The following is a 13,540-nucleotide window of genomic DNA, read 5'->3' on the forward strand; positions in this document are numbered from 1 at the left end:
TACCTATTTAACTCAGGCCTTCTTCTGACTCAGCAGGAAAGTTATCATACTACCCAAAATGTTCCACTTGTCCTCATAGCAGTACTTTTTGCACGCAGTTTTCACAGCAACCTCAATTTCACTGACATTACAGGAAATATTTTATATATATCAGACCACACACTCAGTAATGCCGTGTCAACCCTGAGGTTTCTTTTTTTCCCCTCTTCCCATCTCATTAACCAATTTGGTTAATTACATGAAATACACTCTTCTGTGCTCAAAACTGAAACCTGACAGTCACTCGAAGCTCCCTTGTGTTTCTCCGTTTCTAAAACAATATCTGTAAGAGGAAGAAGCTAAGGCTCCCTTCCTTTATATTCTCAATATCTACTGGATACTTCATTTTTAGAGAACACAAAGCAGCAAAGATGAGATTTTCTTTTGCCTTGTGTTTCTCTACTGCCACTTTTCTCTTCAGAATTCTCAGAGGTAAGTGCTCCATTCTATAGATGTTTCTCTCTTTAAATTTGTTGCATGGAATATGAGGACAGTGCAACATTATATACTGAACTAAATCCTGAGATAAAGAAATAAATTTGGAATTGAAGAAATTTGTGATTTGTTTAGCAATGGCATGGATGAAATGGCGATTAGCAACCCCCATGAACTTGGCAAAGAGGCACCTTTTAAACATGGTGATTCTCTTTATTTAACAGGGGCGGGGAGTAACTGGCCCTATCCACCCCCAGCACAGTACCTCCAGTGACTGTTGCTGGTGTCTATCTTATGTTTCTTTTTAGATTGTGAGCCCCTTGGGGACAGGGAGCCATCTTATTGATTTATTGTTTCTCTGTGTAAACTGCCCTGAGCCATTTTTGGAAGGGTGGTGTAGAAATCGAATGAATAAAATAAATTACAGGTGGGGGGGGTCAAACAGGACATGATATTAAACACAAGATTATCTTTCTTTTCCCCTATGAAAATCTCCCTCCCCAAAATTCCTTTTTGGGGTGGGAGACTAGCACCATACTAGGGCTAGAAGAGTCCTAGCACTAGTATGATGAGGGAACAAACCATTCTGGTGTTAAAGTCTGGCTATTTAAACCATGGACATTGCAATGTCCAAAAAAAAATGAACATGATATGTTGAGAGGAAACAAATGTATTTTTTTCAAGATGGGTTTTATTTCTGAATTTTCAAAAATTACATGGCCACGTGTATGACTTTTCACAACTCTCAAAGATGCACAGAATTTGTTTCCAATCTGAGCTCTTATCTGTAATGTTGGTAAAATATTTTAATAAATAGGAGGGAAGGGAAGGGAAAGACTAAAACATGCTGAAAATCACATCTGGTTTCTCTCAGAGAGAGACAAGAAAACCAAAGAGGACAATCCAGAGAAACTTAAGCTTTAGTTTGATTATGTATATAATTATAATTGAGTAATCATTCATCTTATACATGAAAAATTAAATTGCATGTAAGTCCTTAAACTGTGCTTCATGTCACTGACTGACATGTCCTGCTGCACAATGTGGGCACTGCAGACCCACCCATGCTGCTGCAGGGCTCTAAATCCATCAGCAGCACTGCTGCACAGATGGGCAGTACTGGTACTGCTGACTCTTGCATGATCACATGTCATGTACTACTTCCACTATTACCAATGGAAGTAGCACACCATTTTAGATCACATAAGAGTCAGTAGTACCAGTACTGTCCTTTTCTGCAGTACTGTCACTGGATGATTTAGAGACCTGCAGTGGCACAGTGGTCTGCACTGCCCATGTTACACTGCTGTACGTGTCAGCTACTGTTTTCAGTAAGGGCATCTGCAGATGGCAGTATATTCTAACATGAATACAAATTGCAACGAGAGATATTCTGGTGCATCCAGATGGTGTCAAAGTATGTCACACTATAGCCCTATTCAGACATTAGTGAGTGCAATGGCACTCATGATTACAGTGGGGAAAATGAGGAGGAAGTCCTGCACCACCGCTATCGCTCACCTCTTCCTGCTGGGCACTCCTGGTTACGGTGTCATTTGTCTGAAGGAGGAAGCCCTGTAACTGTGATGGCCAGCATTTCCATGAGCAGCCATCGAGATTGCCCAAAGTTGCTGCTCACAGAAGCACTAACTACAACTGAAGTGTACAGAATAGTTTTCCTCTTGAGCCCACCCAAAGCCCAGGTGAGAGAAGCTTCCAATTCCTCACTGGATTCCCCTTTACAAACATAGCTCATCGAACCAAGTCGAATCGAGTTAACCAGGTTCGATCAAACAGACCGAACCATCGGTCAGTTCAACCAAACCAGTTCACGGACTGGGAGTTCAGTTTGAATTTGGTTTGAATTCAAACCGAACCACAAAAAAAGGTTCTGTGCACATGCCTCCAAGAGGGGAACTGAAGAGGAATTTGATCTTGCTTCTAGTTTTGACCTCACTGATGAAAGTGATGGACAATCCTTGCTACTAGAAAAACAAACAGTCTTGTGCCAGAGAACCCAAGACTTAAGAGAAGTGTCCATGACAGGAGACCAGCTAAAATACGTCAAGACTTTTTCACTAAATTTTAAATCAATTCGATTTTGGGTTGTTATAAAGGAGAGGGATGTGTTGTATTCTATCCAGTAATCTTTTGTATTTAGTTTTTTTGGATGTTTGTCCCAGTGGGGGGTCCTGTAAAGAGTGTACAGGAAGAATCAGAAAGAAAAAGGGAGGGAAAGGAGTAAATAAAGTTGTTGCTAAATAAAGTTTTAGTTAAATCTGCATGAGATTTCTTTGTGTACAGCCAGCCCTCTCCAACCACGGGGGGTTCCATTATGGCAAAACCTTGCTGTTGGCAGATTTGTGGTTGGTGAGGCATTACAGTCTATGGGAAACGGGGTTAGGGGGACCATGATCACAAAAAGATCTAAAAATAAAGGGGGGAAATACAATTCACCCCCCAAAAAAAATCCCAACAAATTGTGTATATTGCCAAGAGTCACCAAGAAGAATGAGCAGATCGAACCTCTGGAAATATTTTGAAAACCCCCCCACAAAAAAATCACTCAAAGGCATTTTAAATTGGCAAGGGACAGCAAGGGTCACCAAGCAGACTGAACCTCTGAACCCCGCAAAATTGCTGAACGCCCCCGCGAATCACTAAAAAACCTCACCAACCACAGATACTCAGGTCACGGTTGTCAAGACCTGTCACAATTTCCCATTCGCATATACTCAAAACCGCAGTTGGTAAAACTGTGGTTGGCAAGGGATGACAGTATATGAAGGAAGTGGCTAAAAAACACTAACTTATGATATATGCAGCTGAAGGAAGCCAACTTGTCATGTAAGGTAAGGCAGCTCACAAGGGCATGATAAACCTACAGAAATGGGTAGTGCCATGTACCTGACTGCCTGGCATCCAACCATTCATGATGAATGAGCATGTTTTATTTGATTGCACAGAGGCTCCACTTGTCCCTGTTTACCAAGTAGGTTCTCTAATTTTTTGGATCCTGCCCCGGTAAATCACTGTCCCCATTTTGCCTCTCAGGAAAGCTATGCTCTTTATTCATGAGTTCCTAGAGTTGTCATTCCTCAGGATTCAGCTTCCAGAGTCTCTCGAAACTGAATCTTCAAGTGGATGAGTGGATGCGTTGCGTCTCTAGAGCACCTGCATGTATATGGATGTACAACACTAAGGTGCTATGCATTCTTCAGCAATGTGTAACCGTGAGTTTGGGGAAGGGGCTTGGGCAGTAATCCACGGTATGAGAATTGGTGGTTACAAGTATATCCCTATTTTCACCTGTGAATATGTTGGAGGGTATGAGTTTGGCTCATCTGCTTTAATAATCTGGAATAATGTGCTTTGCATGCATGTTATTACCTGCAATCTGTTTCTGGCATGCTTGTAGTCAGAATTGTACACCACATCTCCAGGGTTGCTTGACCAAACCCCCTACACATTGTGAACCACGCCTCCCAGGTTGCATGGCCACAACCCCTACACGTTCACAGGCCTGTCCCTGTTTCCACAGTGAAATTCTGGAGGGTATGGGGTAATAGATTGTGCAGGTCTCCTTTACAGAATTAGATGATTTTGCTCTGTAACTATTACTAGTGGGTCAAACTGCAGCACAGTGTATACTCTCCTACCTGATTTGTGTGGTTTATTTCTACTTAGGAAGGTGTGCAGAGATAATTGGAGGAAAAGAATCCGTTCCACACTCAAAACCTTTTATGGCACTGATCCAAGGAAGTCAGTATTGTGGAGGAACATTGATCAAACCAAACTGGGTGTTAACAGCAGCCCACTGTAAGCTGTAAGTCTGAAGAATGTTCCCAAGGAAGAATAAACAATACTTGACAAATGCAAAGGCTGCTGGTAGGCCAATTTGTTGGTCCCAAACAGAACTCTGGGATGAGGAGACTTAGACAGGGGAGGCCCATGCCCTGCTTGTGGAATTGTCAAGGCATCTGGTTGGCCACTGCAAGAAACAAGATGCTGGACTAGATGGAGCTTTGGTCTGATCCAGCAGGGCTCTTCTTACATTCTGTGACACATGAATTTTCTCATATAAGAAAGTCCAATTTTGTTCATACTTAACTGTGCAGTGCAGTGGTGGTCCAAGACATTTTGCTGCCTGAGGCAAAGAACAACACAACAGACACACCCCTCATCAGTGGGTGGATATGCTCATGGGGGTGGGGAGTGCTTGCAGCCCACTGCATCCCTCCATATACCAATGCTTGAGGCAACCGCTTCACCTTGCCTCATGGAAGGTCCACCCCAGTGCAGTATTTAATGGCTCCTTGTTTCTCAGCCAAGAAAAGCACAATGGGACACAAGATCCTGTAGTATTCAGTTTGGATTGTATTAATAACAGCGGTTTAGGTACCGGCTGGATTCTTCTGTGTCAGACATTCTATTTGCACAAGAGGGAATTTGTGGGTCCTCCTTCCCTCTGCAGCTCCTGTCACACCTCACAAATATGCACTTGAGGGTTGGCAGCCCTCCGAGCACATTGTGGAGGTGCAGAGGGGTGGCAGAGGGAAGAGGGGGAACCTGCATAAATCACCCCTCCCCCTTGTGTGAATTTAACTTTTCCCACTTATGTTAGCACTTGCTGGGATCTAATCTAAGATGTATAAGAACTGCAGGTGGGGCTACATACAGGATGAACAAAGCAAAAACACGATTCAGTGCACTTGTATAGTTCCATGTGCTGAATTTGTCAAGGTTCAATGTGATGAATTTATCCAGCAGGGAGAATATTAGTTTTGCATTTGCTAGGAATGAGCTTTGATCACTCTTTCATTTATCAATGTCATGTATCTTTGCAGGGGCACAAACCCCACAGTTATGCTGGGAGCTCATTCAATAACCAAAGATGAGAGCACAAAACAAATCTTTAGGGTCACTAAACGATTACCTCATCCATGCTATAGTTCAGAGATGAACGGCAATGATCTTATGCTTCTGCAGGTATGTTTTTAAAAGCATATAAACTGAACACAAAGGCCAGGCAACAATATTTTTGTATTCTTCTTTATATCAATCAACCAATTCCTTTATTATGATCACAGAACAGCATAGTTCTTTATATCTGAAATTTCATTACTTCTTGTCAAGTGGGAAATGTATTTAACTACCAAAAGAGGCTGCCTGAAACTGGAGCAAATACTCAAATGGAAATTACATTAACTCAGAATGGAAGTCGCAATACACGATTACAGATACTGACTGGCATTTTGTGCAGTATGGCCCTGACAGTGAACATTTCTAGCCTTTCTGCTCTGCAGCTTTAAAACACATGCCTGTGCTGCTTGGGAAGGCAGGGTGGCTGCTGCACTCCTTCAAAGCCTTAGGGACATAGGAAACTGCCTTCTACTGAGTCAGATCATGGGGTACATCTAGCTCAGTATTGTCTTCACAGACTGGCAGTGGCTTCTCCAAGATTGCAGGAAGGAGTCCCTCTCAGTGCTATCTTGGAGATGCCAGAGAATGAACTTGGAACCTTCTGCATGCAAGCATACAGGTGCTCTTCCCATAGCGGCTGCATCCCATATTGTGCTCACATGTGGTCTCCCATTCAAATGCAAATCAGGGTGGAGCCTGCTAAGCAAATGGGACAACTCATGCTTGCTACTCCAAGACCAACTCTCCTCCATTGTGTCACACTTCTTCAATTGGGTGTAATGCAAGAAGCATCACAATGCTCCAAACCAGACGCATAACCAGGGTGGGGCAGGCAGGGCACATGCCCTAGGTGCCAGTTGCAGGGGGCGCAAAGTGCCTGCCATGCCCCACCCTGCGCCCCAACCACCACAATTGCAATCCACTCCCCACTCACCCTGGGGCAGGTAGGCACTCTCCCATTGGCTGTGGAGACTAGCATGCATGGCGCCTGCACACCCCCTGCTACTAGGAGCCCCACCCAAGCAAGCACTTGCTGATGCTTTTCAGGCAGCGTTTGCTGCCTAAAAGCATCTATTCCCCTTTCTCTCCCTCTCTGGAGGGAGAGAAAGGGAGAATAGATGCTTTCAGACAGGAAGCACTGCCTGAAATGAGACTGAAGAACTCATTCAGGCTCTTTGGAGCTCAAGGCCACGCCCCCTTTGGGGGTGTCACATGTAAAGGGGACATGGCCTCGAGTTCCAAAGAGCCCAAGCAAGCTCTTCAGTCTCATTTCAGGCAGTGCTTCCTGCCTGAAAGCATCTATTCTCCTTTTCTCTCCCTCCAGAGAGGGAGAGAAAGGGGAATAGATGCTTTTAGGCAGCAAACGATGTGGCAAGTGCTCACTCGGGCGGGGCTCCTAGTAGCCCCGGGGCGGGGGATGCTATTTAAAGGGCAGTTTATAATGACTGAAAGGTTGGAAAGGAGTTAAATACCTCCCTGCTGATTCTCTATTCCACCTCTCAGCCGCTTTTCTTTTGTAAAAGAATAACATTAGGGCTCTGTAAGACTTATCCCTTGAAGTGGTGGTACTATTCCACATGAAGTCTTGAAAACAATTATTGATAATATGGTCATGGTTAAAAGTTTTGAATATTATGGAACATAGGATTGGCTAAAGACACTTTGTACTCACTGAGTTCTATTAAATGTTCCCCTAAGTTCCATAAAATATAAGATGTAAAATTCTGCCTTTTACCTGCGCTCAGTTTTTAAAAACTAACAAACAACCTCTTCTAAAGGAAAGAAAAACAACTTTGTGTTTCAATGATACTGTGTTCTACCCAATATAATCTGTATTTGGAGGAAGAAGCAAATTGGCTATGCCATTTCAACACTACTCCCTAATCTATGACAAAGCTAAAATTTTAACAGTACAAATGCCCCCCACCCCCATCCTTAAGCTCTCAGGGCTAACATTCTTTTTATTTACAGTCATTTCTCTAACGGGAAGATGTTTTCATTTGTATTTACTTTTCAGTGCAGTGCAATTATGCAGTTCCACACTGCACACTATCATCATAGTTAGTATCTCAAAAGAGAATTACAATCTTCACAACAGAATTCCCTAGAGAGTTCAAGGTGGATCCTAACCAAAAGCTATTCTTGGGCAGGGAGTGCAATTTCAGTGCTTGCCCTAGGTGCTGTTTTCCCAAGTTACGCCTCTACTCCAAAGGGGCAGAAAACTCTGCCTATGCAAGAAGTGCGGACGTGTTTTAAAGCTGCATGACAGTGAGGACCAGGGCTCTCACCATCAGTTCTCATTGTACAGAATGCCAGGCACTATTAGCAAAATCAATGGTGTAGCAGATCTATCTTCTACAGCTGAATTGTACAGAATAGTTTTCCTCCTGAGACCACCCAAAGCCCTGGTAAGAGCAGATTCCAATAGCAGAGAAAGATTGTTTGGTACAGCAAGTTGGGGAGATTCATCAACAGATCCAGTTGTTATAAACAAATCCAAGAAAATGGGGTGAACCTTCTGCATGCAAGCATATAGGTGCTCTTCCTAGAGTGGCTGCATATTAAGCAGCAGGCTGAGCCTGTTGCTTAATATGCAAGTTCTGCTTGTGCACTTTCAGCCTCTTATTTCAACTAGTAGGATCTTAAACTAAGGTTCTTCACAATTTCTGCTATAAATTTCAAGGTTGTTACAATATAAAATATTCAGCCATTTAAAAGTATTTTTATAAGATACAAATTAATATATCAATTTTCTTTATTTGGGTGGACCTATGTATACTACAGCAGTTTTGAGCTCTGTGATTTTTCTCTCTTCTTTCACTTTTGGAGATAAATGAGAAAGGACATTGCAGAAAGTTAGCATGTTCAATGTGTTATGAAAACCTATGAATCAAAATATCTACAAATGTCCTTTCATTGTTAATAACAACTGTTGCTCTTTATTGTTCCTTAAGCTTAACGAAACAGCAAAGATTGGTCAAGCTGTGAATACCATTAGGCTTCCAAGCACTTACAATGATCTCAGAGAAGGAACACAGTGTCTAGTAGCTGGATGGGGAATTACCCATAATGGAGAGAAGAAGCCATCTGATGTACTGCGTGAAGTTAGCATCTCTGTCATTAAGAGGAGCATCTGTAATGATAAGAAACACTATAATTCTGATCCCCCAGTGACACTGAATATGATGTGTGCTGGTGATAAGAAAGGAAAGAAAGATTCATGCACGGTAAAAAATTTATTTATCAGTTCTGCCCCCCTGGAGGAATAAAATGTCTTGCTAAGTGGTGCAGTAGACACAGGCAACTGCTGACATTAGGTTCCTCAGTGGAGCAACAGACTTGGAGACAAAGTTGTTGAAACAACAATGATAACATATATTGATAAAGCAGAGGCACAATATAAACTGTGCTATTTGGCAACCTTGATACTGTCACAGTTGTGTACAGGCCCGTAGCCAGCTGGTGGCATGGTTTGTACCTGCCACACCAAAAAATTATCTTTCCTCCCCAAACTCTATTTTCACTGAACATTTATAACCTGCCTCCCCTGACTTCCGCAATCCCACCCCCCAAAAAAATGTTGAGGCTGGCTACTGGCCTGGTTGTGCAGGGAGTGAAAACAACTCTGAAAGCTAGATAAAGAGAGAGGGAAGCAAAGGCTCTGATGCCTAAAAGTTGGCAGGTATTGGAATGTGGACAGAGGAAGGGAGAGAGGTGGGAGAAGGAGAAGGGATTGGGAAAGAGAAAGAAGAGCAGTTCCGTATCTGTCTGTATCTGCTGGTTTGTGCACAAAGCCAAAAGGGATAACTTCCTCTGGGGGAGATTTGGGAAGTCCCAGCTGCAAAGGTTTTTCCAAAGTGGGGGCCAAGGAGAGGCAGTGAGGTGTTAATCTAGCACCACAGGAGTTCCCAGGCAGTCAAGCACAGGGGTTACCATGGAAAGCCCATGCAGGAAATGACCCAGCCTCAAAGGCTCTAGGATTGTACTAGGGTGTCCAAAGGCTCTCAGGCAATCAGACACAGGGATGGTCCCTGGCAGGCCCACATAGAGTGTCAAAGACTCTCTGTTCAGGGCAGTCCAATGCAGTTCCCCAAAGGGGCATAGCTAACGGTGTTCAAAGGTCCAGTGAACACAGACTTCCATGCCTCCAAGGGGCCTGCCATTTGCCCCTCACCCTCCCCACTCCTGCAGCTTGCCGCCTGCCCTGCTACCACTCACCCCCACCATTTGCTCAAACCCTGCCACTCCTCACTGCCACTGCTCCTTGCCCCTTGGCGCTGCTCCTTGCCTCCTTGGTACAGTTTGCTCAGCAATGTGTGGAGTGTTCCGTGGCTTCTTTCCTCGCTTAAAGAGAAGCTACAGAGCCCTTTGGAGCAGCATGAACTAGCTAAGAAATGGAAGGTGCGCCCACACCCTGACATTTCATCTGGGCGCATGTACAGCCGCCATATTGTTGGCAGTACTGCAGTAGTAAGGGTTTCTATGGCTTCTCTCTTCATTCGAGCAAGGAGAGAAGCCATGGAATCTCTTCCACCACTGTGCAAACTGGCTACCTAGTGGCAGGGGCAAAGAGCAGTGGTGGTGAGGAGCGGCGGGAGCAGCAGGAATAGGAGGAGCAGCGGAAGTGGCAGTCAAGAAAATTAAGTAAACCATTTTTGTGGCACCAAAGTCACACAAAAAAACAAATAAAGAGGGGGGGTTCACTTATTGAACACAGGTTCCTGCTGACCTTGCTATGCCCTGGGTTTTCCCCCACAACAGGCCCACCAAGGAAAGCGCAAGAATAGCAATTTCAGTTCAGCGATTCTGGACAGGTCATGGATGACAGGTCTATCAGTGGCTACTAGTTTTAATAGCTATAGGATGTCTCCAGGCTCAGAGGAAGGATGCCTCTAAACATCAGTTGGAGGGGGGCAAGAGCAGGAGAGAGGGCACACCCTCTCCTCTTGCCTGTGGCCTTCGCAGAGGCATCTGGTGGGCCACTGTGGAAAACAGGATGCTGGACTAGATAGGTTTGGGCCTGATCCAGTAGGGATATTGTTATGTGCTTAAGGTCTGGTGTTCCAAGTTGGGGATCAATAGTCCAGCAATTTACCTTAGGGGGAAAGAGGGAAAGTACACAGCAGGTACTCAGCAGAGTAGGCTCTGGGGCTGTAGCAGGCAGCTACACCATGGACATGCTCTAGGCCAGTTCTCTATCCACTGGCTGGCTCTAAACACTTGCTCCTTCCCTTCCCTTCCTTTCCCTTTCCTTCCCTGACTTTTCAAAATACAGGCAAGGAGCAGGGTGGGTGGGTGGAGGAGAATGAGGGTGTCTGCAACTCACATACGACTGAATGAGGTAAGCAAGAAAAGTAGGATGGGATGGGTGGAGGGTAGAAGTGTTTTTTAAAAAAAAATACTACTAAAACCACATCTTTTTAAAGAGGCTTTTTAATGCTCCATCTTTGGTTATAACTGGTAGGTTCTTTAGTTTTTCATTTTTATCATTCTCCATCTTTAGCTTTTAAAATAACTTTTAATTTGAAGTTTAATTCTGATTGTGTTTTTAGCCTGGGCTTTTAACTTGTTTACTTAATTTGGTTAATTTGGTTAGTTTTGTTTTACATTGTATCTATTTCATTGTTGTGAGCTGCCCCGAGCAGTAGTGTACTGGAGGGGTGGGGTATACATATTTTAAATAAATAAATGAACAGAAGGAGAGTGAGTGAGTGAGTGAAAGACAGATAGGCAAGAGGAGGAACTTTGGCTGTGCTTGGCTCACTGCACACCATGAGAGCAGGCAAGGTATTGCTCCCCTGCCTCAGGCACCACAGGGACTTGGGTTACGTACCACTGGAAATGTGCGCCATTTTATCTCCTCCTTTGCTGAAGGGGCTAATGCTGTGAACCAGGATATCGTGTGTATGCCTGAAGTATCCATTGTAGATATTCCATTACTTACATGGAGGAAATGAATACGCCGTATTTGTATTTGCCCCCTGAATAGCTGAAATAGGCAGAATCAACTGAGGAAAAGATTGCTGCTTCTGGCTGCTATATCTTGGTTCTGTAGCTCCTCTTACTGATTTCAAAATATGTAATTATTTAAAACTCCAAAAAGAAGTTGCCAAGTTCAGGAATGACATAGTTAACTGTTCTCCTGATGTTTCATATATTTTCTGAACATAGTAGTAGTAGTAGTAGTACAATAGTGTAGGGAGGCCAGCTATAGTCCCAGTTCAGCCCACTGCCAGCAGCCCCCCCCCCAGCTGTTGGAAGTGAAGGACTATGCGCTGTCTTTTGTCTCAGTGACAGTGGAGGACAGACTAGTGAGTCAGAGGGCTAGAGGGTCAAGACATTGGTCATCCCTTCTCTACTGCTCTGACACTAGCCCTTTGGAATGTAGATTGCTACTCTCAGGGGACTTCCTTCCTTCCAGCCACTTCCTTCCTCCCTTCTCTTCCTGTTCCTTCTGCCTTGCAACATGCAAGCAAGCTCCTCTCCCTGTACCATGTGTGCAGAGAAGATGCAGAATCCATCTGCATCCAGCTAGATAGATTAGAGATCCTAACTCCTCACTTTCCTAGCTAGAATGGTGTTCTCTAATAAATGCCATATATATTGATTTGAAACGATGAACTGGCTCCAAGTTACTTTACTCTCAGCATACACACATGCCTAACTAAATCCGCTGCGTTGTGCCTCTGTGCACTCTGCTGTAATGAAAAAGGGATTCTCTTACCAGAGAGAATTCCTAACACTAGCCACGCACCCTGCATCTGACGTCAGACATCAGTGTCTGACATCAGACACAGGGGATGTGGTTTTGCTCACAAACAGGGGCAAGTGCACCATTTGCGAGCAAAATCTGGCCAGCACAGCATTTGCGGCATGGCTGGGAGTGGTTCTCCCTGCCACAGGGAGAGCTGCTCCCGGCTGCACTGCAAATGCGGCGCTGGCCAGTTTTTGTTTGCAAACGGGGCGTGAGGCAAGTGCAGGGGGCGGGGCTGGGGCACGAGGCAGGGCCGCGGAGCACGGTGTTCATGCTATGGTGGCTCCGCCCCTGTAGTGGTGGTAGTAGTAGTAACAACACCAACAACAACATTTAAACCATTCTGAATTGCTACAAAAGTGCTGGGATTTTAAAATCAGATTTCTGAATTTTTGTCTTTCAACAAGTCATGCTCTAAGCACTCGGTGTTGTTTTTTTAAAAAGAACTCAGAATAGTAGTAATATAGGCATCACTGCTTACAGGATATATTTGTGCTGTATTTAGTTATTACTTAAAGAGGTCATTAACACAATGAGGTCATCCACACAATCAAAAATTGTGTTTTACCCAAGTTTGGGAGCTGTGTGTGCTCCCAATTTTCAGTTGTACGGAAGCAAGGTAGAAGGAAATGTTACCCTGGTTTTCCTCCTACCTTCCTTCCACACAACCGAAAATTGGGAGCATACACCACTCCCAAGCCCGGGTTAAATACAGTTTTGATTGTGTGAATGACCTCATTATTATTGTAGTTGTAGTAGTAGTAATTTTAATCTCGATGTGCTGAATTTTTTTTTAAAAAAACCTTCTTTATTGTTGTGACAATATGATGAAAGACGTGTACATGTTAGCTTCTGTGGGTGATAATGTAAAATTTCTCTCTTCTCCCCCCCACCCAGGGTGACTCTGGTGGTCCTTTGATATGCAATGGAGAACAAAGAGGCATTGTGTCCTTTGGCAAGAAATGTGGTGATCCTCGCCACCCTGGTGTCTATACACGTCTCACAAAGAATTATATCTCTTGGATAAGGAAAACCATAAATGGTGACTTATAGCCTGGTCACTTGATTCTATTATTTGCTCTCCTGATACTCATGAAAATAGCAATTATTTAAAGCTTGTTAGGTACTTTTGTTGCTAGTTCTCCTATTCTACCTTGTAAATGGTGTATCATATGCATCTTCTCTAAGGCTGTCATCTCATTAAAATAATCATAGTTGATTAACTGGATGAATGCTAATCAATCAGTCAAATTGCATAACATTGCAAATTGTGTTTCATTTGTGTTTAATTGTGTTTTAATAGTTTTAACTTTTTAAATTTTAATTGTTGAAATATGTTAATCTTTTTATTGGTTGTTTTTATTGTCTTGTAAACTGCCCAGAGAACTT

General features: G+C 43.7%; 1 protein-coding gene across 1 annotated transcript; it reads left to right on the plus strand.

Annotated features, from left to right (window-relative positions):
• The first annotated feature begins 410 nt into the window (after window positions 1–410).
• LOC128341838 (granzyme A-like) lies at window positions 411–13,272 on the plus strand. The gene is made up of 5 exons (XM_053288424.1): window positions 411–471; window positions 4,162–4,300; window positions 5,322–5,463; window positions 8,352–8,624; window positions 13,049–13,272. Exons 1-5 carry the CDS (start codon window positions 411–413, stop codon window positions 13,202–13,204), a joined length of 771 nt encoding a protein of 256 aa, XP_053144399.1. The 3' UTR covers window positions 13,205–13,272.
• The last annotated feature ends 268 nt before the right edge of the window (window positions 13,273–13,540 follow it).

This window comes from Hemicordylus capensis, chromosome 2, assembly GCF_027244095.1.
Source record: "Hemicordylus capensis ecotype Gifberg chromosome 2, rHemCap1.1.pri, whole genome shotgun sequence".
In the NCBI taxonomy this organism is placed as follows: Eukaryota; Metazoa; Chordata; class Lepidosauria; order Squamata; family Cordylidae; genus Hemicordylus; species Hemicordylus capensis.